The sequence below is a fragment of the Xiphophorus maculatus genome, chromosome 21 (genome assembly GCF_002775205.1).
Source record: "Xiphophorus maculatus strain JP 163 A chromosome 21, X_maculatus-5.0-male, whole genome shotgun sequence".
NCBI classification, from domain to species: Eukaryota; Metazoa; Chordata; class Actinopteri; order Cyprinodontiformes; family Poeciliidae; genus Xiphophorus; species Xiphophorus maculatus.
The window spans coordinates 25,461,319-25,489,267 of NC_036463.1; the positions used below are offsets into that span (position 1 = coordinate 25,461,319).

The 27,949-nt window shown below is 41.3% G+C and overlaps 1 protein-coding gene across 6 annotated transcripts; it reads right to left on the reverse strand.

Moving 5' to 3' along the window:
- Window positions 1-311: 311 nt before the first annotated feature.
- On the reverse strand, window positions 312-27,897 carry LOC111606202 (NACHT, LRR and PYD domains-containing protein 12-like). 6 transcript variants are annotated; one of them, XM_023326160.1, is made up of 12 exons: window positions 27,606-27,896; window positions 26,977-27,032; window positions 25,287-25,433; window positions 16,313-16,539; window positions 11,609-13,391; window positions 6,192-6,374; window positions 5,330-5,506; window positions 3,950-4,123; window positions 2,423-2,596; window positions 2,141-2,314; window positions 695-847; window positions 312-481 (listed from the first exon to the last, which is right to left on the reverse strand). In XM_023326160.1, the coding sequence occupies exons 3-12, from the start codon at window positions 25,412-25,414 to the stop codon at window positions 475-477; spliced, it is 3,180 nt and encodes a 1,059-aa protein (XP_023181928.1). In that variant the 5' UTR covers window positions 25,415-25,433; window positions 26,977-27,032; window positions 27,606-27,896; the 3' UTR covers window positions 312-474. The 6 variants fall into 6 exon arrangements, with proteins under 6 accessions (XP_023181928.1, XP_023181929.1, XP_023181927.1 ...); XM_023326161.1 differs by lacking the exon at window positions 26,977-27,032 and having other exon boundaries at window positions 11,609-13,388; XM_023326159.1 differs by lacking the exon at window positions 26,977-27,032.
- Between the last annotated feature and the right edge of the window lie 52 nt (window positions 27,898-27,949).

The window sequence follows — 27,949 nt, forward strand, 5'->3', positions numbered from 1 at the left end:
CACATAAGTTGATGGTTAGAGGGCTCAGATCCCTCTGGGCCTGGTTCTGGTTCTGCTGCACCAATCAGAAACTGAGAGCTGAGAAAAGATGGCGTCTGATTGTACGAAGGAGTAGGACAGCTGGATGATGTACTTCCTGTTTTCTTCTCAGAGGAAGTGATGTCACTGAACGGCTGAACATCTCAGATGATTTTAAAAACTATTGAACTGAAATTTATTTCATATTTATGGGTGAAAATGAATCAGAAAAAAAAGTCTACTTTAAGTTTGATCAAAACTCCATGAAGACACAAAACTGATCTGAGTTTGAATTTGATATTTATTGATACAAAGAGACAAACAATATCAGACACTAAAAACAGGATGAAAATCATTCAGGTCAAAGGTCATCATGATCCAATCAGAGTCTCTTTAGATTCAAACTGCTGCAGCTTCTGAGGATCAGCAGGAAACAGAAACGATTCAATACAGAGATCAGATCCTGCAGAGAGAAGAAAGATGCAGAGATCAGATCAGTGAGTTTCCAGACTCTCTCCAGCAGAAGTCAGTGATGCAGCACATCCAATAGAATGAACAGCAGGGCCTTCAGTCCTGTTCAGAGAGCTTTACTGGGAACGCTGGATATTTGCTTGATGCTAAATGGTTTAGTTCAATATGCTGACAGCAACTGGAATGACTGCAAACATTTACTTACTGAACATCCTTTACAAAATGCTTCAGCTGCTGAACATCAGAATCTTTCAGGTTGTTTTCTCTCAGGTCCAGTTCAGTCAGATGTGAGGGGTTAAAGGTCAGAGCTGAGATCAGAGAAGAACAGCTGATCTCTGTCAAACTGCAGAACATCAATCTGAATAAAGAATAAAAGATGTGAGCTGAAGTCAACAGGATGCAGGTTAACCAGTCCAACAGAACCAGTTAAAGAGTCTCATGAATATTAATGCCAACATGCTGCTGCTTCAATAAAGACCTGCTGACTTCAGCTCTTAAACTCTGTCAGCTCCACCAGCAGCTCCATCAATACAAACTCAGCTTCTGCAGCAAATCATCCAAGTTTCACACAAAACCAACAATCAGGAGGAAAAACCAACTAATGGAGATTAATGCAGAGAAATTCAACTATTTCATTATTCATCAGCCATAAAGACATGAAGTCATGGAGAATATTTAATGTCAAAGTGACTTTAGGAGCTGAACCAGAACCAGAACCAGAACCTGGTACTGGGTCATGATGAGTTGGAGGATTTTAGTGTTGAAGCATCAATCATTGATTATAGATATGTTCCTGTCAGATTCTAGAATCTGAACTTCACTTTTCTAGACTGGGCTGAATGACCTTTGACCTTCTCCACATGAGGGGGATTTCCAGTCCGAATGCCGTCTGGTTCTGACCTCAGATCAGCCGGTCCAACGCAGAGACTAAATGAATCTCTGGCTCCAAGTCCAGGAACAAACTCAGGAAAATGTTTCTTACAGCAGAAGATATGAACTTTGATTTTCAGATGAATTCTATCAAATTATTCACAGAATAGAAACTGAACTGTTACAAAGTCAATCTGTAGAAAATGGAGAAAAACTGATTTCATGAAGGTTTGAAAGTGGAGCTGAACTGGCTGCAGTTTTCTGCTCCAACATGTGAAAAATCCTGAGCTGCTGATTCTGCCTGGCAACACTAGGATCACTACTGTTGACCATAAACATGCAGACACAACCTCCAGGGTCGGCCTGTCAGGCAAACCTGTCACTGCTAAAGAGGACAGTGGCTGATATTTAGACCTTTGCTGAGGAAGAGAAGATCAGTGGATAAGATCAGCTTCACATGGAAATATCAGCCCAGAAATGATCTCCCACAATTCAGGAAATCTTGGCCGACTTATCTGAGCTCCTCCACTTTAAAGAGATTCAAACATTAAACTGACATCAGTATTTTAACTGATTCCATCTTCCCGTCTATCAGCAGGTTTCCTCATTTCTAAAAAACACAGAAGCTTTAATTTGACCAAACCATAGAAGAAGAAAGCAGACTTTACCATGAAGACCCTCAGAGTGGATCAGTAGAATATCAGCCAGACGTCTGCAGGTTAGTGGCAAGAAAACTTTCACATCACAAACATCAGCAATAAACTAAAACATGGTGACTTACTGTAATCGTTGTAGTTTACATTCTGGATTCTGTAGGAAACCACAGAGCTCCTTCACTCCAGAATCTTTCAGGTCGTTATTGCTCAGGTCCAGTTCAGTCAGATGTGAGGGGTTAAAGGTCAGAGCTGAGGCCAGAGAAGAACAGCTGATCTCTGACAAACTGCAGCTCTCCAATCTGAATAAAGAATAAAAGATGTGAGCTGAAGCCAACAGGATGCAGGTTAGTGGCAAGAAAACTTTCACATCACAAACATCAGCAATAAACTAAGACATGGTGACTCACTGTAATCGTTGTAGTTTACATTCTGGATTCTGTAGGAAACCACAGAGCTCCTTCACTCCAGAATCTTTCATGTCATTGTCGCTCAGGTCCAGTTCAGTCAGATGTGAGGGGTTAAAGGTCAGAGCTGAGACCAGAGAAGAACAGCTGATCTCTGACAAACTGCAGTTCTCCAATCTGAATAAAGAATAAAAGATGTGAGCTGAAGCCAACAGGATGCAGGTTAACCAGTCCAACAGAACCAGTTAAAGAGCCTCATGAATATTAATGCCAACATGCTGCTGCTTCAATAAAGACCTGCTGACTTCAGCTCTTAAACTCTGTCAGCTCCACCAGCAGCTCCATCAATACAAACTCAGCTTCTGCAGCAAATCATCCAAGTTTCACACAAAACCAACAATCAGGAGGAAAAACCAACTAATGGAGATTAATGCAGAGAAATTCAACTATTTCATTATTCATCAGCCATAAAGACATGAAGTCATGGAGAATATTTAATGTCAAAGTGACTTTAGGAGCTGAACCAGAACCAGAACCAGAACCTGGTACTGGGTCATGATGAGTTGGAGGATTTTAGTGTTGAAGCATCACTCATTGATTATAGATTTGTTCCTGTCAGATTCTAGAAGCTGAAATTCACTTTTCTAGACTGGGCTGAATGACCTTTGACCTTCTCCACATGAGGGGGATTTCCAGTCCAAATGTCGTCTGGTTCTGACCTCAGATCAGCCGGTCCAACTCAGAGACTAAATGAATCTCTGGCTCCAAATCCATGAACAAACTCAGGAAAATGTTTCTTACAGCAGAAGATATGAACTTTGATTTTCAGATGAATTCTATCAAATTATTCACAGAATAGAAACTGAACTGTTACAAAGTCAATCTGTAGAAAATGGAGAAAAACTGATTTCATGAAGGTTTGAAAGTGGAGCTGAACTGGCTGCAGTTTTCTGGTCCAACATGTGAAACATCCTGACCTGCTGATTTTGCCTGTTTGTCTGAAATGCTGCAAAACAATAAAATCATTAAATAAAACAATACAATCATAAAATAAACCAATAAAATCATAGAGCTGCTAACAGCAGGGAAACTATTGCTAACTATCAACATGGAGGCCTGACCTGGTGGGTCTGTCAGTCAAACTCACTGCAGAGCAAAGAGGACAGAGGATGATTTCTAGAGCTTTGCTGAGGAGAAGATCAGCTTCATATGGAATATCAGCCCATCAACGATCTCACAAAATGAAGGAATCAGGGCTGATTTATCATTAGAAAGAGATTAAAACATTAAACTGACATCAGTGTTTTAATTTATTCTATCTTTCTCTTTAGTAGCAGGTTTTCATATCATTATTAATAAAACAAAAACACAGAAGCTTTAATTTGACCAAACCAAAAAAGAAGAAAGCAGACTTTACCATGAAGACCCTCAGAGTGGATCAGTAGAATATCAGCCAGACGTCTGCAGGTTAGTGGCAAGAAAACTTTCACATCACAAACATCAGCAATAAACTAAAACATGGTGACTTACTGTAATCGTTGTAGTTTACATTCTGGATTCTGTAGGAAACCACAGAGGTCCTGCCCTCCAAAATCTTCCAGGTCGTTCCTGCTCAGGTTCAGTTCAGTCAGATGTGAGGGGTTAAAGGTCAGAGCTGAGGCCAGAGAAGAACAGCTGATCTCTGACAAACTGCATTCCTCTAATCTGAATAAAGAATAAAAGATGTGAGCTGAAGTCAACAGGATGCAGGTTAACCAGTCCAACAGAACCAGTTAAAGAGCCTCATGAATATTAATGCCAACATGCTGCTGCTTCAATAAAGACCTGCTGACTTCAGCTCTTAAACTCTGTCAGCTCCACCAGCAGCTCCATCAATACAAACTCAGCTTCTGCAGCAAATCATCCAAGTTTCACACAAAACCAACAATCAGGAGGAAAAACCAACTAATGGAGATTAATGCAGAGAAATTCAACTATTTCATTATTCATCAGCCATAAAGACATGAAGTCATGGAGAATATTTAATGTCAAAGTGACTTTAGGAGCTGAACCAGAACCAGAACCTGGTACTGGGTCGTGATGAGTTGGAGGATTTTAGTGTTGAAGCATCAATCATTGATTATAGATTTGTTCCTGTCAGATTCTAGAAGCTGAAATTCACTTTTCTAGACTGGGCTGAATGACCTTTGACCTTCTCCACATGAGGGGGATTTCTAGTCCGAATGCCGTCTGGTTCTGACCTCAGATCAGCCGGTCCAACTCAGAGACTAAATGAATCTCTGGCTCCAAGTCCAGGAACAAACTCAGGAAAATGTTTCTTACAGCAGAAGATATGAACTTTGATTTTCAGATGAATTCTATCAAATTATTCACAGAATAGAAACTGAACTGTTACAAAGTCAATCTGTAGAAAATGGAGAAAAACTGATTTCATGAAGGTTTGAAAGTGGAGCTGAACTGGCTGCAGTTTTCTGCTCCAACATGTGAAAAATCCTGACCTGCTGATTCTGACTGTAATGCTGCAAAACAATAAAATCGTAAAATAAAACAATACAATGATAAAATAAAACAATAAAATCATAGAGCTGCTAACAGCAGGGAAACTATTGCTAACTATCAACATGGAGGCAATCAGGGCTGATTAATCATTAGAAAGAGATTAAAACACTAAACTAACATCAGTGTTTTAATTTATTCTATCTTCCTCTTTAGCAGCAGGTTTTCATATGATTATTAATAAAACAAAAACACAGAAGCTTTAATTTGACCAAATCATAGAAGAAGAAAGCAGACTTTACAATGAAGGCCCTTAGAGTGGATCAGTAGAATATCAGCCAGACGTCTGCAGGTTAGTGGCAAGAAAACTTTCACATACAAACATCAGCAATAAACTAAAACATGGTGACTTACCGTAATCGTTGTATTCTGCATTCAGGATTATGTAGGAAACCACAGAGCTCCTTCACTCCAAAATCCTTTAGGTAGTTGTTCCAGCTCAGGTCCAGTTCAGTCAGATGTGAGGGGTTAAAGTTCAAAGCTGAGACCAGAGAAGAACAGCTGATCGCTGACAAGCTGCAATTCTTCAATCTGAATAAAGAATAAAAGATGTGAGCTGAAGCCAACAGGATGCAGGTTAAAGCTGAAATATGAACAAATTAATAATAAAAATTTAGAAAATTAATTTCACTGAATGTAAAAGTCCCAGAAACATGATGAACTGATGTTTAATATTTGATCCAGTAAAACTGGTTTCTAGAGTCCAAACCAGCAGAACCAGAACATGTTATTATGACGTGTTGTTAGAACATTTCAGTCGGACCTTCAGTGGTTCTGGTCGGGAATTAAAATGGACTTTAAGAACCAAAATGTGACATTAGGGCTGTTAATGAATGCTGCAGTGATTTAATGGAAACAGCTCGTTTCCACAGTGACCTTTGACCTTCTATTGAGTGGAACTGAGTGATTTATCTGAAGGATCAACAGCTGCAATAATTACACTTCACTCAAACATAAACACATGAACACATGAGTGGAAACAGAACTGTTTCTACCTGTTATATTGTTACACAGGATGCTGCATCACAACCGATCTGATATCAATGCTGTTACCATAGCAACAAGAAATCATTCATTTACAAAACAAAAGATTTTAGAAATTATAATCTGACATTTTGAGAGCAGATTGTTTTTAATGAAAACAGAATAAATGTGAAGATAAATAAATATCAAAGTATCAATGAAAGATTTTATAGGGTAAATAGAGAAAACAAACCTCAGACTCTTTACTTTACTGACTGAACTCTCCAGGATCTCACACACATGATTCAGTTCAGAGTCTGTAATGATTCCCTCTATGTTGATCTGACTTATTTCCAGTTCAGTCAGATGTTGGTTGGACTTCAGAGCTGAAGCCACAACTTCACATTCAGCCTGTCTGAGTTTACAGCCACCAAGTCTGTGATTAGAGAAGAGATAAAGTCAGTTCTTATTAAACCAGATAATCTATATAAACACATTTAATAACATTGATATCATCTAATGAACATCTGGTCTTCACATCAATTTACTGAGTTTGATCATTTCATAACTAACATCATGGTTCTGGTTCTGGTTCAGCTTCATGTTCTCAGAACAACTGAAAGTTTTAGCGGCGGCCATCTTGGGTGCCTGTTAGCAAACCTCCCTGTTTCTTCATGCTGAGCTCTGACTGCTGCAGCAACAATCAGAAGCTTTTCATCACATGACTTTAAAACATGATTCTCATTGGAAGATGAAGGAATGGATGAAATCAGTGGAGCTGATATCCTAACAGACCCAACATGGTGGAGCGGATGGTGATCAGAAAATAGTTTCTATTCATCCATTTTCTAGACAAACTTCAGCTTCTAGGATCATGGCTCCTCTCTGTCTCCAGCAGACAAAGGCTGAGAGGCAGGAGAAACTCTGGAGAGGAGGACAATTCATCTGACCAATCAATGATTTTATTAAATATTAAAACCATCTGCAGTAAAACAGCAGAACTCAGTAAATATCTTCAGGTGTCCATGTTAGGATCTGACTGTCTGCTGGATGTAAATGTAATCAAAGTATTTTCATCTGGATCCAACATCCAGATGAACTCCTGACACTAAACAGTCACCAAGCTCTCCTTCCTGAGGAAATCAAGAGCTTCAGCTGCAGCCAGATGTTGAAGATCTTCTATCAGTCTGTGAAGGAAAGTTCAGTTTCCTTCACAGACTGCCCCCCACCACCTTACTATAGATATAAAATATAGATCATGATGGAAAGAACCAGATGGTCATGAATGAATCCAACAGCTCTGCTAAAAGCAGCCTGATGCTTCCAGCAGAGCTGTCCTCCTCTCTCCCCATCAGATGATCCACTGTGGCTCCCCACATGAAGCAGCACTTTCCATGGTGAACCAGTGAAATGAAATCGATGAAATCCTGGGTATAACTTTAGCTTTTTCATTCCACGTCATGTACCTCGGAATACTTCCTGAGGGACTCGGTAATGGGGAAGCATACTTGCTGAAGATATTATTGATTGCAAGCAAGAAAGCGATTACTAAATGTTGGCTCCAACCTAGACCCCAAACTCTGAAGCTTCTTGTGCATATTATAAACATGATCTACAATATGGAAATGTTGACTTTTACAATACGGCTCAAGAAGGAGAAAGGAGAGAATCTTTGGGAAAAATGGGATTATTTTATTACCAAAGGTGTGTAACAGATACTGTTCGTGACTCCACATCACTCGGACAGACACCTGGGAGTTTTCCTTGTTTCCCTTTTGTGACTTTATACAGTGAAATGTGTGTAACATTGTAATGTCCATTAATGTGAATACATGCTACCTGCCCTAGCCCTCATGTTTGACTGCATGTAATTGTATGTTTAAAAATTGAATAAAAATAAAGTAAAAATAAAAGATTGATCAGACAATCAGACATTGGCATTTCATTCATTAGATTTCAACCACAAAACAACATTGATTCAATGACACATTTTCAACATTGGTTATTTGACTAGAATTGGATGATTGTTTGATGGTTGATCCACTGTCAGTTTTCAACCTCAAGCAAAAATCAACCATTCTCACTATAATTCAACGTTGAATTACCATCGTGTGCTATCTGGGTTGTTACGGCCCCTGGCCTCTAGAGGCTGTGCAGGCTCTTTTGTTTATGCTCAGTACAGCCTGCACAGCCTCTGATTGGCTGCCTGGAGGCTGCAGAAGAGCATCAACACTATTGGACCAGCAGAGGATTGTTGCTGATGAGGCCCATCTGCACCCTATGAAAGACTCCTGCAACCATTCCTTGTAGCTTGTAGGAAAATGTTTTGTTCAGCTGTCCCCACCTTTGTTTGCTTGTCTGTAACTGTTAACTATTCTGGGCAGCTTCAAAATATCTTGGTTCTGCTGATCCTTTTGTTCTGCTAAGCAGTTTGACTCTGCTCTTAACTGAATCTAATCAACCTAGAAGTTTGCGTTTAGGAGGCTTGATGCTCCCTTAGTATCTCTTTTTTAGATTATTTTGGATTGACTTGCTTGTTTTTGTTAAACTGTTAGTGTTTTACTTAACCCGCTTTAGTTTGTTAGTCTTTTTTTAGTTTTAATTGGGCTAAGTTGTACTGTGTTTTAGTTTGTAAAAATGAATTCTGATTGTTATCAGCCAACATTACGGCTTCTCGCCACTAATGTGCAGTAAAGTCACCTCAAGCTGATTACTGATTGTCCCAGTGAATAAAACTGAGACAACAAGCTAACATCAAAATGTCAAAGAAAAGGAAAATCGATTTACAAGGAAGAGTGTTTTATGAACGCTGGGAAAACAAATACCTGTTTGTACTTAAAGGTGAAAAACCAGTGCGTCTTTTGTGTTCTGGGACAGTGTCTGTTGTGAAAAAATACAACATAAGTCAGCATTTTGAAACTTAACACAGAGCTAAGTACTCCAAATTTAGCCTTCAAGAAAAACTCAAAATTGCAGCAGAATTAACAGGCAGGTTGCAATTGCAGCAGAATTTGTTTACAAAAGCCACAGATAAAAATGATGCAGCAGTGAAAGCAAGCTTTATTGTGGCTGAAGAAATCATCCGAGCTTCAAAATCTTTTTCGGATGGTGCATGTTTGAAGTAGTGTATGCTAAAGGTGTGTGAGCAGGTGTGTCTTGACAAGGTAAAGAGTTTTCAAAATGTCAGTTTGTCAAGAAATACCATCACGAATCGAGATAAGGAGATAGCCGGAAAATTTACCGACACAGCTAGCTGAAGAAATTGGCAGCTTTCTAGCTTTTTCATGAGCTGTGGCTGAAAGCACAGACAACGTGGATTCTGTACATTTGTCCGTTTTTATTAGAGGAGTGAATCCAGACCTGTCTGTAACCAAGGAGCTCCTGGATATAGTGGCGATGCATGGGACCACAACCGGCCGAGACATTTTTGATGCAGTGGAGAAGTCTGTCAGTAAAAATAAATTTCCATATGAAAGGTTGGTGGGACTACAGATAGTGCACCTGCAATGTTTGGAGGAAAAACAGGCTTAGTTGGATTAATGAAGGAAAAACTGCAAAAGTCAGACGTCGCTGATCACGTATCATTGCATTATCCATCAGGAAGCGCTTTGTGGAAAGGTTCTGGAGCTGGATAATGTGATGACGGCCGTCATGAAAACAGAACTTTTATTCGGTCGCAAGGGCTGAATCACAGCCAGTTGCAGCTGTTCTTGCAGGAGGTGGGTTCAGAGCATGAAGAAATGCCGTAACCATACACAAGTGAGGTGGCTGAGTAGGAGCAAAGTCCTTAAACGAGTTTTTTGAACTTCGAGAAGAAATTAATCTTTCATCAAGAGCAAACGAAAACCCTTGTCTGAATTGTCCGATCCGAAATGACTGTGTGATTTTGCTATGTTATGTGTCATCACCAAACATCTTGCTCAGCTAAATCAGAAGCTACAAGGACGTAAACAATTCATCACACAGAGGTCCGACATGATCACAGCTTTCCAGCGCACTCTCTACCTATGGAAGTGCCAGGTGGAACAAACACTCTCGTCCACTTTCCTGCTTGTCAGATCATCTCGGCCTCAGCTCCCGGTGCTTTTACATGTGCTCTTAAATATCTACACTCTGGTTTTGACATCTTTGCCAATCCTTTCACCGCCAGGGTCTGCAGTGCATCTCACCGCCTTCAGATGGAGTTAATTGAGCTTCAAAGCAACAGTGGCCTGACAGTGATGTTTCAATCGAGGACTTTTTGTCACGATACGGTGTGTTGAGGGGTGGTGAGGCAGACGCTGTAGACCCAGGTAAGATTAATCATGATTTTAATGGTGCAACACACAGTGCAAGCAACGGGCAGCACGGCTGAGCGGAAGCCAGGGCTCGACGCCGGTAGCAACCGTTAACAAGACTGGCACACAAAAGACTGAGTGCACATAGACAAATGCAAGACAAGGACCGGACGAGGAACAAGGAATACAGGTGGAGTTAAATACACAGGGGGTAATCACAGAACGAGACACACCTGGGAACAATCAAGGGGAAGACAGGACAACACTGAGACACAGATACACAGGAAACTCAAAATAAACACACAGAAAAACACGGAACATGACACTTTTACCGTCTACTGCCACTGATTTGATACCACAGCTTCGACTCCATGCAGCTCGTGTTTTGTCCATGTTTGGAAGCACCTATCTTATTTTCAATAATGAATTTAAACAAGACCAAGTACAGATTGCGCATTACTGATGAAAACCTACAGTACACACTGTTTTGTGGATTGCCACAGCACAAGAACTAAAACCAGACATCAACAAACTGACCAGTGGAAAACCGTGCCAGACATCCGGCCAGAAAACATAGGTAAGCACTAAAAGACTGAATTAAATAGAATGAACTAAAACCAACAATAAGTATACTAGAATATACATATAGTTTATTGACTTTGCTTGTGTTGTGTTTTGTTTTGTGTTTATTTCCAGAATATGACATGTGAATGAGGATGTGTGAGTTGGTGTCTGGGTGAAGAAGGATCAGCTTTGCTTTCAAAGACAGGTAGCATGTTGTTATGTGAAATACATGTTGGTTGTGAACAAGCAGCATGTCCTTGAACCTGATACCTGTTCACAACCAACTAATACATGTTGGTTGTGCCATAAATAACCAAAAAGGTTTTGTGAATAAAGTTGAGAGATAATATCAAAACTTGTTTTTATTTTTTGTTTGCTTATCTTTAAACACTGATTTAAGTATTGTAATTGTTAAACTGAGTAGCCTTTTTTTACATCTATGTAAACTCAAATGTAATATTTAAAACTTGAATACATAAAATCAGTTATTTAACATTATGAGGTGTTGTTTAATTCATTTTTAACATTGTATTTTCATACATTTATGCAAGGGGTGCCCAAAGCTAGTTTTCCAGAGCTACCACTCGGCAACTTTAGATGCATTACTTCTCTAACACACCTGGATCAAATGAATGCCAATTTGGTCTGTTGAGGGCGGCCAAAATGCTGAAGTGGCCCTCGGTAAAATTGAGTTTGACACCCCTGTCCTAGAACTTGAGGTCGTAAGGGAGGAAAAAGGCCAAAAAATTACCAGAACTAATTTGAAGAACGACGAAAGAGGATAATGGTGCTGAATCAGCATTCACAGAATGAAGACATCTGGACTCACCGAGCCTTTCTGCAGTTCCTCACAACTGGAACCAGTCTAAGTCGTCCAGATTCTGATGTATTGTACTTCTCCAGGTCCAACTCATCCAGAACCTCTGACATCTGCAGCATGAAGGCCAGAGCTGAACACTGGATCTCTGATAGTTCATTCCCTGATTTCAGGAACTGCTGAATCTCCTGAAAAACTGAGAGGTCATTCATCTCCATCAGACAGTGGAAGATGTTGATGGTTCTGTCAGGAGAGAAATAATCAGTGTTCATCTCCTTCAGATTGTTAATGATTCTCTGGATGGTTTTTGAGCCTGCCGGGCCTCCTAAGAGGCCTGCTGGGCCTCCTAACAGTCTCTGGTTGGACTCCAGAGTGAGACCATGAAGGAAGCGAACAAACAGGTCCAAGTGGCCATTGTTTCTGCGGAGGGATTTATACATGACTTTCTCTATGAAGTCATCCAGAGATGTTTCGCTGTAGTTTACTCCCAGGAAATTCTTTACCACTTCTGTTTTCCTGCAGGTGAAACAGTGGAACATGTAGACTGCAGCCAGAAACTCCTGAATGCTCAGATGAACAAAGCAGTAGACTGGTTTCTGGAAGATCACAATCTCTCTTTTGAAGATCTCTGTACAAACTCCTGAGTACACTGTGGCCTCTGTGACATCCAGACCACACTGCTCCAGGTCTTCGTGGTAGAACATGATGTTTCCTTTCTCCAGATGTTCAAACGCCAGCCTCCCCAGCTTCAGAAGAACTTCCCTGTCAGCATTCATCAGCTCCTGTGGTCTTGTCTCATGTCCTCTATTGTACTTGTTCTTCTTCCTCTTTGTCTGGACCAGCAGGAAGTGTGAGTACATGTCAGTCATGGTCTTGGGCAGCTCTCCTCTCTGCTCTGAGGTAAACATGTTCTCCAGAACTATAGCAGTGATCCAGCAGAAGACTGGGATTCCACACATGATGTGGAGGCTCCTGGAGGTCTTAATGTGGGAGATGATTCTGCTGGACAGCTCTTCATCACTGAACCTCTTCCTGAAGTACTCCTCCTTCTGGGCGTCAGTGAAGCCTCGTACTTCTGTTACCCTGGCAACAAATGAAGGAGGGATCTGACTGGCCGCTGCAGGTCTGGAAGTTATCCAGATGAGAGCCGAGGGAAGCAGGTTCCCCTTGATGAGGTTTGTCAGCAGAACGTTGACTGATGACTTCTGTGTGACGTCAGAAACCAGCTGACTGTTGTTGAAGTCCAGTGAAAGTCTGCTTTCATCCAGACCATCAAAGATGAAGAGGAGTTTGCAGACAGCCAGTTGCTCTGCTAGGAGCTTCTGGAGGGTTGGATGGAAAACATGGAGCAGCGTGAGAAGACTGTGCTGCTCATCTCTGATCAAGTTCAGCTCCCTGAACGAAAGCAGAACCACCACACTGACATCTTGGTTCTCCAAGCCCTCTGCCCAGTCCAGAGTGAACTTCTGCACTGAGAAGGTTTTTCCAACACCAGCGACGCCGTTGGTCAGAACCACTCTGATGGCTCCATGTTGATCAGGGAAGGATTTAAAGATGTCATGGCACCTGATTGTAGAGTCATGGAGGTTTTGGATCTTGGAAGCTCTCTCCAGCTGCTTCACCTCATGTTGGGTATTAACCTCTTCACTTTGTCCCTCTGTGATGTAGAGATCAGTGTAGATCCTGTTGAGGAGAGTTCTACTTTCTAGCTCATCACTTCCTTCAGTCACACAAATACATTTCCTTCTCAGACTGATCTTATGTTCATGTAGGACCTCCTGCTGGCCAACATCTGCTAAAGCAAAGAAAAAACAACTGAAGTTAAAACCATGACTATGTGATTAAGTTGTAACAAAACCATCTGAGAGATATTAGGAGGCATTATAAGGTCTCTGACTTCACATGATGTGGTTTTAAATGATTGGATCCATCCTGTGAAACAGAATATTCCTATGCTGGTCAGCAGATTTCTGCCTCTTTTTTGTTCTCTGTCAGTGTCTGATTCACAAAGCAGATCAGGTGAGTAAAACCTGACAGAAAGATGTTCAACAAATGCAGCATCTTTAAGCAACATGAATTCTTTTGCATCATGTCACCATTTCCTCATTTTACCTTATTATCTGACCTTCTACCACAAACAGCAGCTGCAGAAAAATTAGAGGAAGAAAAATATTTTCTCCCACAATTTTTTATCGTTAATGAAGGAAATCTGTAAAAAAACATTTATTAAAAAAAGCTTTAATCTGCCAGTGAAACAGTTCATTGTATCTGGTAGAGTTATCATTTAAAATAGCATTTTTCAGTCAGAGACTGGATTGGATGTTTTTAAAGAACAATTACAGATTATAAATGACATGGGACTGATTTGTTCTTTTAAAAGTAAACAGATTGTCAGAATTATTACATGTTTCATATAGAAATATATTAACTGTAATGTGTGCTATAATATCAGAGTAAATAAAGGTTACTATCTCAGACTTTCCTTTCATCTTTCTGTAAAAGCAGCATTGCAGCAGGTTGCTTTTTCCACCTTCTTGTTGCTACAACCCCTGGCAAAAAGTATGGAATCACCAGTCTTGGATGAGCACTCATTCAGACATTTCATGCTGTAAAACAAACTCAGATCAAAAACATGATACAATATTAAGGTCGTTCCAAAGTGCAACTTGTTGGCCTTCAGGAACACTCAAAGAAATGAAGAGAAAACATTGTGGAAGTCAGTGAATGATACTTTAATTGACCAAACACAGGGAAATAAATATGGAATCACTCAATTCTGAGGAAAAAAGTATGGAATCATGAAAAACGCATAAACAAAAGACCATTCAAAATACATCACTAGTATTTAGTTGCACCACCTTTGGCTTTTATAACAGCTTTCAGTCTGTGAGGCATGGACTTGATGAGTGACAAACAGTATTCTGCATCAATTTGGTGCCAACTCTCTTTGATAGCAGTTGCCAGATCAGCTTTGCTGGTTGGACCCTTCTTGTGGACCATTTTTTTCAATCTCCACCACAGGTTTTCAATTGGGTTGAGATCTGGACTATTTGCAGGCCATGACATCGACTGAATGTGTCTTTCTTCAAGGAATGCCTTCACTGTTTTTGCCCGATGGCACGATGCATTGTCATCTTGGAAAATTATTTCATCATCACCAAACATCTGTTCAATTGAAGGGATGAGAAAACTGTCCAAAATGTCAATGTAAACTTGTGCATTGATAGAAGAATTAACCACAGTCATCTCCCCAGTGCCTTTGCCTGACATGCAGCCCCATATCATCAAGGACTGTGGAAATTTGGTTGTTTTCTTCAGGCAGGCCTCTTCATAAATCTCACTGGAACGGCACCAAACAAAAGTTCCAGCATCATCACCTTGTCCAATGCAGATTCTTGACTCATCACTGAAGACAACTTTCATCCAGTCATCCACAGTCCATGATTGCCTCTCCTTAGCCCATTGGAGTCTCGTTCTTTTATGTTTAGGTGTCAATGCTGGTTTTCGTTTAGCTTTCCTGTATTGAAATCCCATCTCCTTTAGGCGATTTCTTACGGTTCGGTCACATACATTGACTCCAACTTCCTCCCATTTATGCTTCATCTGTTTAGTTGTACTTTTTCGGTTTTCAAGACAAATGGCCTTAAGTTGTTTGTCTTGACGCTTTGATGTCTTTCTTGGTCTACCAGTACGCTTGGCTTTAACAACCATTCCATGCTGTTTGTATTTGGTCCATATCTTGGATACAGCTGACTGTGAACAGCCCACATCTTTAGCAACCATGCGTGAAGGGTTACCTTCCTCAAGAAGTTTCACAATCCTCTCTTTTGTTTCAAGGGACATTTCTCTTGTTGGAGCCATGGTTCTCACCACTCCACTTCGTCCAGCAGCCCTCCAAGGTGTCATGACTGCAGGTGTTTTGAACTGCACACTAACGGGCACATCTAATCTGGGGCAGGTGTCCATTTAGGGAAAGGAAATAGACTGGGTGTGTCCTTTTTTTTCTACCTCCAATTTGAGTGATTCCACACTTTTTTCCTCAGAATTGAGTGATTCCATATTTATTTCCCTGTGCTTGGTCAATAAAAGTATCATTCACTGACTCCCACAATAGTTTCTCTTCATTTCTTTGAGTGTTCCTGAAAGCCAACAAGTTGCACTTTGGAACGACCTTAATATTGTATCATGTTTTTGATCTGAGTTTGTTTTACAGCATGAAATGTCTGAATGAGTGCTCATCCAAGACTGGTGAGTCCATACTTTTTGCCAGGGGTTGTATGACCAAATATGTGATATATTTCCTCTTTGGTCACTAGAGGGTGCTGTAGGCTCAATCTAAGTCAAGAGACAACAGGTAGTAGACAGGTGTTGAACTCAGAAGAGCATGCAGGTTTTTTGAGAGCTGTCTAATCTCTGTTGTTTCCTTTTGGAGTTACTGATTCTGTGCACTATTCATCTAGTCAGTTAAATAATCTGGTGAATTTGCATCTAAAAATATCCCTGGGACTGACTTTTACACGCCTTGGTAGGTACAATGTGAACCACCTAGCATGTCACTAGTTCAGTACTAGGCTGCCTAGTTCATGCATCAAAATAACCATCAAATTTAATAAGATGTTCAGTTTCAATGCAACTAGCACAAAAAGCTGAGAACAGAGCCACTTTAAATCAGAAGGAAAACAGAAGGAAGCTCTGATTGGAGGTGTTCAGTCTCACCTGGAGCACAGCTGCTCTGATTGGCTGTCAGCAGTCCAGCTCCTGTTCTGGGTCTTTCTCCACACTGGGGGCAGAAGGAGGGTCCAGACTGGTCCCAGTAGGACCTGATGTACTGTCTGCAGAACCAGTGACCACAGCTGGTAGAGACCGGATCCACCAGAACCTTCTGACACAAAGCACAGCAGGGTGGCTGCTCCTCCTCACCAACGCTGCTCCTCTTCCTCCCTCTGTGAAGACATTTCTTCATCACTGAAATAGCTCTCACTTTTGCATACAACTGCACTGTCCATGAGACAACTGGCTTTGCTCCTTTTCTGTTGATGTTTGGTAGGGTGCCAAGACTCCCAATTGATATAATTTTCGGCTCTGTCATTGACCATCATGAAGTCACAGATTATGATTGATATGTCCAGACACTAGGGGTTGAACCAATTAGTCGACTAGTCGACTAGTCGACTCTAGGACGTCTCGCGAGTTTTTACATTTCATGTCGACTAGTCGCAGTCATGTGATTGCCGGTGGTGACAGCCTGTACTGATCTGACAGCACAGTATACGTCACAAGACAGAAGAAAAATAAGTTAATACATTAGTTTAAATGATATGTAGATGGATGCATATTTGTGGTTTTACAGTGTTTTTAAAAGGAGATGGAGTTGCAGCTGCAGTCCACTACAAAACACGAGCCGTCTAAAACTCGCCCCCTTCCCGCTAAGGATGTCACTTAGCCGCTCGCGAGTGTCTTTGTCACGACGATCTAACTAATACATTATGATGTTATGTTGCTGATTAAATAAAGATCTGTGGTAATGACAGCTGCTGATTAAATAAAAGCCTGTAGTTGGTAATGACAGTGTATACTTGTCTGACATATATATAGCCGTGAGTTCGTGCTAAGAATGACACTTCGTGCTTAGAAGTGTCATCAGATCAGCTGTCAGAAGTGTATGACACTCTGACAGCTGATCTGACAGAACACTGGCTACAAAATGGCGTCTTCAAAACAGATCGAGGACAAAACCCGCATCTTGTCAAACAGGTAGAAATTACTGGGTCCTTGTATGACAATGTGCTCTTAGCGAACTCTTAGCGAAGAGAATATTGACAGCGAGTGAACTTTATTTACCCCCCGCCCCCGTGCCACCTCTTTTTATTGTTTTTACATGCCATCTAAAAGATGTGCGTTTCCTTTTGAATGTTGGTTTCCCAGCAACTTATTATTTATCATAAACTATCCCGATGTTTTGTTGTTTCACTTGTTGCTGTTCTGTATAAATGCCGTATTTTTCCGTGAAAACGGGTAATAAAGCCTCTACATTACTCCAAAGCTTTGCGTCTTGCGTTGCTATGACGTCACAACGACTAGTCAACTCGACATTGACTCGACTTTTATCATGTTGACGTTGACTAGAAAATATCTTAAATCGTTCAATCTGCTGAGTCAGCAGAGCTTCCTGCCGCGCATCGGGCGGAGGAGAAGCAGGTGGTTTCGTTGAATTCAGCTGTAACCAAACGGGATCCGTTCATAACAGGTTTGGCTTGTGATGTTCCAAAAGCTCCATGTAGTCAGTGTGATCATTTGACTCCTATAGTAACTATCCAGAGATCATCAGCATCAGCCGGTGTTTAGAAAAAAAAGTCAGACCCGACTTTGTGCAACACACTTTTCCCCGCTGCTCACGAAGAATCTCCATAATAGACTTAGTAAAAGCAGGAGAAGGGGAGAGAGTGTGTGTGTGTGGGGGGGGTGTCAATATTTGCCGTGAAAATAGCTAATAAAGCCTCCAAGTAGTTGTGAAGGGTTTTTGCGCTTACGTCACTATGACGTCACCGCGACTAGTCGACATCGACTCGACTATTATCATGATGTAGTCGACCTTAAAAAATATGTAGTCGTTCAACCCCTACCAGACACTAAGGAAAGTTTGCATTTATCTAAGAACTTTATAAAGAGCCTTGTACTGTGACAGAGCATTATTTCAACATGATAGCAATGATAACAACAAGTTATTTAAATATGTCATATTTTTTGGTAAATCTGACTTCATGATGATTCTTTGGACTTTGGTTCTGTGTTCACTTTGTAATTTTCTGATTAATTGTTTATAGTTGTAGTTTAGTTACAGTTCATCTTTATTGAATCCAGTTCCTGTTTCATTTAGATGGTCAGGTTCCTAAAACGTACTTGGTTCTGATTGCCATCTGGTTCTGCTTGTTTTTCTTGTTTCTGGGTTTATTTGCCACCAAAGACATTAAATACATTGATCTGTTGAGACCGTCTGGTTTGTCTAAATAGCTAAAAATTATGCAGAACATTGGCTTTTACCCAATCCTCTCTGATTAGATCAAAATGTTAAAAGTCTAATACTTTAAATTATTATACATTTATGTTTTTTTAAAGGACTTTCACATTTTTACATCTCAAAATATCTACGGCAGGGAACCATCAGTAGCCCCCAATCCCCGGGCCACAGACCGGTACCAGTCCGTGGATCAATTGGTACCGGGGCCACGCAAGAAATAATTACTGTATTTTCCGCACTATAAGGCGCACCTAAAATGCTTCAATTTTCTCAAAAGCCGACAGTGCCTTGTAATCCGGTGCGCCTTATATATGGACCAATATTGAGCCACAACAGGCCTCGCAACTACGGTAAGCAGCCGCCGACTTCATTTTCCCCTGTAGAAGAAGAAGCGCACGGTGCATGCTGAGATATAGGCTATGTCTGCGTGAAGCGTGCCGTTTCATTTCCATTTGTGTGTTTATGTAAAGACCCAAAATGGCTCCTATTAAGAGACACGCTTACGACGCAGAGTTTAAACTCAAGGTGATCAGTCACGCAGTAGAACACGGGAATAGAGCAGCAGCGAGAGAATTTAACATGAACGAATCAAAGGTGCGAAAGTGGAGGAACCACAAGATGACCTGCGCCAAGTAAAGAAGACTAAACAGAGTTTCCAAGGGAACAAAGCGAGATGGCTACTGTTGGAGGACAAACTCGAACAGTGGGTTGTTGAACAGAGAGCAGCAGTAGAAGTGTCAGTACAATCACTATTCGAATGAAGGTAACAGCGCTAGCACGCGAACTTATCAATGAATTTTGAGGCGGTCCTTCTTGGTGCTTTCGGTTTATGAAAAGACGTAATCTCTCCATCCGCACATGAACGAATACCACATCACTGACTTTACCTCGGGGAAAAATAATAAAACAGCTGTTTATTCAGAAAATATTTCTGTTTTATGAGTCTGGAGGGTCTTTTATTATGAAAATCCTTTAACCGGATTCTCTTGGTTACGTCTTGCGTGCCAACATTGAGCCCACAAGCAGCAAAATGAGTAAGAATAGTTCAGATGTCTTTGGAAAGTTTCTCTGCAAAGGGAAAAAGGCCCAGAGAAGAGACAGAAGAATGGATTTATCTCGGTAGGTGATTCCCACATTAGAAGCTCTGTATGATATGGTGACCGGATGTTAATGAGGAAATGAAGCTTCAAACTGCTTCACTCACTTCACTGGATGCAAAACCTAGCGATTCAAATCCAAGCAATAACATAACTCACTAATTACATGTTTCTGATTGCCCCCCTTTCACTGCACACAGCACTCCAAGACATGTGCAGTTGTTTTCTGAGTAGCAGAAGATGTTTGTCTGGTTTAATCATCAGAATAGAATTCTGCTACATAAATCATAAGATATGGCGACATGTAAATTCAGCAGCGCTTCGCTTTCAGAGACAGTGGAGACTACGTCCAACTTTTGTTGTCACTTAAAAAGGAAGGTCAAAGAAAGGTAAGCTATGTGGACGTGATGTTAGCAAAGCTAGTTATACAGAGACACATACTGTATGTTCCATTTGTGATAAAAAAACGTTACTGCAATGAATTATTGTGCGGAGGTGTTGACTGATGTGTTGCATTTATGGGACAACACTGTGACTAAAATCAGCATTATAGTGATGTGACATTCACGAACAATCCGATTCTTCTAAATGGCTCTTTACTACGAAGATAGGACTGAAGCCTCACTGAGAGCTGTTCTATATTGTTGTAATGCTCTGCAGTGTTATGAGTCTGCTCATATAAGACTCAATGCTTTATTCCATGCCACCATGCTTTACTAGCCCCCCCACCAGGCCAAGCGTTCCTTGTTTATGGTTTTAGAAAAATTAATAATTTTTTTTAAAAATCTCCTTTTTTAATTCTATTTTGTTTGATTTGGATTAGAAGTGTCTCTGTTGCTCTGAGTATTTCACTGGTGGAGTAAATTTATTCCTAAAAGATCCGTTTATAGTTTATCAATTTAAAGCCAGGAGAGCGGACCAATCACACAGCTTGCGCTGTGCATTGCCTCGCGCTGCCGCTGCTTGATCTCAGCGCGGATCGCGCCTCCTTTCACTCAAACTGGACACAGGCTGACCTGCATGGATATTTACAACAACCACCTGTGAGGAATTTTTTTTCTTTGGCAACTCCAAATCCAAGTTTAAAACTCACCGCGTTAGCTCTGGTAGCACAGCTGAATGTGAAGCGCAGGAATAACTAGTAGTGGCTCTTTCAGAGGTGCGTGCTGAGAAACGATGAGAATAATTTATCTTTGTGAACAAATAATTATGTGCTGTGTTTACATCCAAACACGCTGCCCAGCTAGTTGAGATGCTTTTGATCAGTTTATGTCTGTGTTCCTGGTCGGTCGGAGCGTTAGTGGTTAACAAACCAGCACTACACAGCACTACACAGCATCAGATTGTAGCTGTAGTAACAAAACACTACAACTATGAATATTGTTCTTTGAACATTTACAAAGTAAACTTGTCAGCTTCTTAAAATCTTTCATTTAATGTTAAACAATTTCCAGTCCGAATGACGTCTGGTTCTGACCTCAGATCAGCCGGTCCAACTCAGAGTAAATGAATGAATCTCTGGCTCCAAGTCCAGGAACAAATTCAGGAAAATGTTTCTTACAGCAGATGAAGGTTATCCTGCAATAGTCAGCCCCGCCCACTCCTCACTACGTCCAGGGCTGCCTACTGACCAGTTCTCTGTCTAACAGGTCCGGAAAATCTCTGAGACCTGGGTATTACCCTAAAAGTACTCTATAAGAGATAATCTATTTAAACTGGTGGCGAAAGTGATTCGTCTAGCTCTAACTACCTCCAATCCAGAAGTTATGACCCTTTACAGTTAAGAAACAATCAGCTGAGTAGCCCTCACAGCTGCATAATTCCAATAACCACTTCTGTTAACGGTAGCCCACTTTCTAAATCATAACTTGCACTTGGAACCGGCTAGATTATGTTTAGTGACTTAGATGTAAGTCCCAGGGTCATTATTTACTCTCACCAAAGGAAATTATGAAGCCTCCTATTTACTGGAATCATGTACATTAGTTTTACCTTAATTAAAAGAACTGAACAAAGATTAAATGACTCTATTAATTCCAATGTCCACCAACCTCATTAGAATTTTATGGTATAAATTTATTAAGCAAGCTTAAGCAAGGATATGCGACATACAAATCAATAATCAATCGTATATAATTCAAAAACAGTGTAATAAAATTTACATGTACAATCCTACTACCCTGTCTCCTTTCCCTAACTTTAGGTCGCACGTTCTGAAATGGAATTTCAATGAGCAGATTCAACTCATACCCAGACGATGGTGGATCTTTTGGCAACAGGAATTTCTAGCATCCTTGGTTGAGGTCTTTGCCTTGTGTGGAAAAATCCTCCTTAGAAAGGAAACAAAGCAGAACGGGTCCGAATCCTTTTGCAAAACCCAGTTCCTCATCCCTGAGGGACCTTTGTCCTTCCTCCAAGTCTTGTTGCAGAATTGAAATTGCTGGGATGAGACGAGACCAACGGTCGAATGAAGAACCAGAGATGGGGCGATGGAACCCAGTCCTTTCTTGGCGGTGTGAAGTCCGAGCTCCCCCGTAGTTCTGAAGTGCGGTCCGTAGCTCAATCTGCTCCTGCAGGTTGTCTCTTCTTCTGCGCCGCCGGACTGGGAACGGTCGGTTCCTCTTTGCAGCCCGTTTTTATACACTTCTCCACCATGTATGTGTATGGGGAGCTTCTGGTCTACGTGACTTCCTGAACATCTGCTGTTTTTCGTGAAAAAGTCCCCAACGTTTCCCAACCTGTCCGTACTTTCCCAAACCTGTTGCTTCAGCCAAACTCACCGCACCACCCATCCTGTGCGCCCTGGCCATCTGTTCAGAACTGCTTGCAACATTTCCTGTTTTCAGGGCTGTACTGCATTCCCCTCTTCTCTATAACTCACTTTTATTACAACTCAGTAAACACATTCAACCTGTTGTTAACCCTGTTTGAATTGATTTCAAATGATTACAACTTCATATTCATTGACAATAAATCATTAAACATAATCATTACATAGTTAAATCATTACAGATCCTTAATCAGAGATTTTTTGCAGAAAGTTATTGAGTGATTACATATACTCATATTATTCAGACATATTCAACTTAATTAACTTTTAATCAAACCACAAGATTACTTTATTTCTTCCAAGCCATTATGCACCTTTTTCTGCGTGTGCCTGGAAAGATCTCATACCCTTATGCCAGTTTTCTTGACACAGAAGATATGAACTTTGATTTTTAGATGAATTTTATTGTGGAAAATAAAATATTCACAGTGTGTTTACTTTTATTAGAAGTTTATTTAGTATTAATCTTACAATGTTTAATCATGTTTATTATATCTTACTCAAGCTTACAGAGTTATTGACAGGACAAACTGGGATGTTTTTGAACATCAGGACCTGGAGGTTTTTACAGACAGTGTACTGTGCTATATCAAGAACTGTATTGACACTGTAGCTGTGGATAAACGCATCCGGGTCTTCCCAAAGCCGAAACCCTGGATGACTCAGGAGGTCCAGCGACTGCTAAAGACCAGGAATACCACCTTCAGGTCTGGAGACAGGACCGTCTACAGTACAGCCCGAGCTAACTTGAAGAGCGGCATCAGAATGGCTAAGTCTGACTACAGGAGGAGGATAGAGGGCTACCTTGACAGCAACAACAGCAGGCAGGTGTGACAGGGAATCCAGCATCTCACCAACTACAGGACCAACCTCGCAGCTGCGGAGGGCGACGCCACGCTGGCAGAGGAGCTGAACCTCTTCTTTGCCCGCTATGAGGTGAAGCCAACAGAGGCAGCCACACTACACCAAGCGACCCACAACACCACACCCCTCGTTGTAGAGGAACACGAGGTGAGGCGCACACTGCGGCCGTCAACCCAAGGAAGGCTGCTGGACCTGATGGCGTCCCTGGACGTGTCCTGAAAGACTGCGCCGATCAGCTGGCTGGAGTCTTCACCAGGATCTTCAACCAGTCCCTAGCCCTGTCTACAGTCCCATCCTGCCTGAAATCTTCCACCATAGTCCCCATACCCAAGAAACCTCACATCTCCTGCCTCAACGACTACCGGCCAGTGGCACTAACCCCTGTGGTGACGAAGTGTTTTGAAAAACTGGTCCGGGGTCACATCACAGCACTTCTCCCTCCTGGCTTTGAACACCACCAGTTCGCCTACAGAGCCAACAGATCCACAGAGGACGCTGTGATCACGGCCCTCCATGCTGCTCTGTCACATCTGGAGCAGCAGGGGAGCTATGTGCGGATGCTCTTTGTAGACTACAGCTCTTCTTTTAATACCATCCTCCCTCACAGACTGGTGGACAAACTGGGGGACCTGGGCCTCCCTCACTCCACCTGCATGTGGATCCTGAGCTTACTGACCAACCGACAGCAGAGAGTTAGGGTGGGAAAACATACATCCACTGCCCTCAGCCTTAGTACTGGCTCTCCACAGGGCTGTGTGCTGAGCCCCCTGCTCTATTGTCTGTACACATACGACTGCACCTCTGCCCACCACAGCAACACCATCACCAAGTTTGCTGATGACACCACAGTGGTGGGGCTCATCTCAGGAGGCGACGAGTCCGCCTACAGGGGAGAGGTGGAGCGGCTGTTGCAGTGGTGCAGGGAGAACAATCTGCTCCTCAACAACTCATAGACAAAACAACTCATAATAGATTACAGGAGGAATAAAATGGACATTACACCACTAACCATTGGGGGAAAATGTGTGGAGAGGGTAGCTGATTTCCGTTTCCTGGGGGTCCACATTGAGCAGGGCCTCACATGGAACATGAACACCTTGGAGCTGATAAAAAAGGCCCAGCAAAGACTGAACTTCCTGAGGGTTCTCAGGAGGAACAACATCAAGGAGAAGCTGCTGGTGTCCTTCTACAAGTGCTCCATAGAGAGCATACTGACCTACTGTATCTGCGTCTGGTATAACAGCAGCACTACGGCTCAAAGGAAAGCTCTCCAAAGGGTTGTGAATACAGCCCAAAGAATCATTGGCTGCCCTCTCCCCTCACTGGAGGACCTGCACAGCGACCGCTGTCTAAGAAAAGCACAACACATCACAAAGGACACTTCTCACCCCGGACCTTCTCTGTTCACACTGCTGCCTTCAGGCAGAAGATACAGAGCAACCAGAACCAGAACCAACCGTCTCAGAGACAGTTTCTACCCGATAGCAATAACAAAACTAAATGCAATCAAAAACAACCATTAATCATCATAAATGATGGATGTGAGAATGTGGCTGTTCTTATTTATTAGGTTTTTTGTGTTTTTTTTTACTAGTTATTTGTTCATTCTTACATCGTGTGTGAATTGTGAGGCAGTTATTTTTTGTTTTTAAGCATATGCACTGACTGATGAAACCTTTTACATTTCGTTGTCCTTGTGACAATGACAATAAAGATTTATCTCTATCTCATTCAAAATCTACATATTAACTGACTTTCTGTATTTAGCTTTAAGTTTACATATAAATTAATGATGCTTTAATTATTTGCCGAATATGAACAAGTTAATATTAAATAAATCTGTGTGGAGTCACATGAATCAGTTAGAAACTGGTTTCTTACTTCCTGTCTGAGGGTCCAGGTTCATTATGGAAGTATGGAGGTTTATCTCTGGACCAGTCACTCCTCATAGAAGGACAGACGGATCCTGGAGGTTCTGCTCTGTTCTCCTTTAGGTCCAAATCTTCCATCTTCTGGACCTCAGTAAGTCTGAAAGAGAAACCAGTACCAGTCAGTTCCCAGTGATCCAGTAAGCAGAAAGTTGATTCCCATCATGTGTTCAGAGGATCAGAGGAACCTGATCCAGCAGGTAACATCTGGGTCTGAATTGTTCTCTCCTTCACTTCTTCATGACCTTCTGATGTCTGCTGGCTGATCCAAGAACCTTCTGGAGAACTTCTGACTTTATTAAGAACATTTCAAATCTGAGTCTGAAACCTAAACTGGAATTATGTTCCAGGTCTGTAGAAACATCCAGAGTGAGGTCAGATGTAGTGAATGAAGGAGTGAACATTTCCTATGAAGTGGTGATGTGTTGGTCCTGAACAGATGGGCTCAGTTAAAGCAGCGGTTCTGAAACCTTTGGGGTCCAGACCTCCTTTAGACGGGCTGCCAGTCCTCCTGCTGAGAGTCAGGTTTAGTCAGAGAGGCAGGAATATGTGGAAGGAATATTTTCCAGACGGACCAACAATCAGAGAGACTTCAGGATCAGGTGATCCATGGAGATCATGAGGAGTGATCTGATCACTCTCAGCTTTCAGCAGATCTGTTCAGTTTTCCAGCAGCTTAGAGAGACAAAGAGTTTCTCACTGCTGCAAGGAGAAACAAGAAGTCCAACTGGAAAAGAAAGAAGTCAGAGAGGAGGAAGAGAGGAAAATCTGTTGAGAGTTTAAATCTGGTTTGACTCCACAGATCAGAGAAACATCAGTTTCTGATGAACCCCAGACTGCTGAGGAAGGAGTGATGTGTCACATTTATGATTTAAATAATCAGAGAAACCAGTTTAACATGATGGAGTATTATGGACACACTAAGAAAATAAAAGATGAAAATACCAGAATAAAGTCAGAATATAACAACTTTATTCTCATAATATTATGAATTTCTGCCAAAAATAATTTCTATTTATCTTATTATGACCCTAATACTCTGTGATAGTTTACAAATGTTTTTGTTCTGGTTTTTCCTACTAAGATAAAAACAGTTCTGATCTTTAAAAGATTCATTCAGTTTTTATTTAGTTTCTATTCATGATGTCATTATTGCACACAATCAGATCATCTTTAGGTGTTAGTGCTGCCTAAAGGTGGGATCATGTGGGATCATGGTAGATCTCACAGTCGCAGTAACTAAGTTGTGGCACTTTGTTAAATATTTCTCTCATGAAATATAAATGTGTAATGTTGCCTTGTGTAACAACAATTTATAAGCAGCAACGTTTCACAATAAAATTTTCATTTCAATGAATTTCATTTTCCGCCTGTCTAAATACTTTCTTGATCAGCCCATGAATTAAAATCAATTCAATAAAGCACTACTCCTACAAGGACCCCATGATAGACGCTCTTCTATCCGTCCTGCCTAGAGGCGATGCTCACACCGATGCTCTATGGTAGGAACATCTGACCAGGTAGCACAGATCGTCACTGTTCTGTCGACTCGGGCCGCTGTGGGCGTCCCTTGATTTGATCGGTTAGAAAAAGATCCAGAGACCCATAAGAGACACGGAGGAACATGGAGCTGCAACACTGACCTCTATTAACAAGAAGACAAGTTATTTCTGTCCAGCATCTCAATATGGAGTTTTATCTGAAGAAGAACAAAGTTAATTTCAGTTTCTATTTCAAAGTCACGTGACGTGAGTTTTCATGATTAACCAGAAACGTCTAAAATCAAAGTTTGTTTCGTATGAATAAATATTTACTGTTAACAGTTCAGATAGATATTTTTAGACTGTATGAAAACAATATAAAAGTTTAAAAACCTTCAATATTTCGGTTTTAAACAGTTCTGTAGTCAGAAGAGTTCCACTACATTTCCCATGAGCCTCTCCTGGCACAACAAATCTGCTCATCAACATTGATCATCATGTCCCAACAGGCCGCTGTCTAACAGGCGTCAAAACTTAAAGACGTTTATTTCCAGAGTTAAAGTGACAAACTTTCTATTCAGAGCATTAAATGACAGCAGCGCAATAATATATCTGACATTAAACCACTTTTACACAAACAGAGAGATTATATTTAAACAGCGGAAGTTGCTGCTCAGATTAGTTCAAACTGGGACTGAAAGGTTCGGTCTGTTCTCGCTTCTCTGACCCGGAAACAGAGAAAAGCTTGAAAACGGGTCAGAACCAATTTTATAGAAAGTGTGTGTACTCACTGGATCTGCTGCTGAGATGTCTGCGTCACACAATGGAGGCGCTGCAGGTGATCAGCTTGTTACAGGTGAGGAGGAGGAGGAGCTCACCTTCTGATGTGTACACTGTAAAAAATAAGTGCCCTGCCCCGGGGCAGCTCAACATGTGGCTCAGGAAGCTGAAATCGAACTTACAACCTTCTGGTCACAAGACGACCACTGTACCACCGAGCCACAGCCGCCCTAAAAAAGCCACTGCATGATCCTTTTGCTAATCTTCTTTAAAACCCAGAATAACGAGCTACAATTCAGTGCAATTTAATATAAAAAGTGAGTAGAAAAGGTAAACTAAAGGACAAACCATAAAA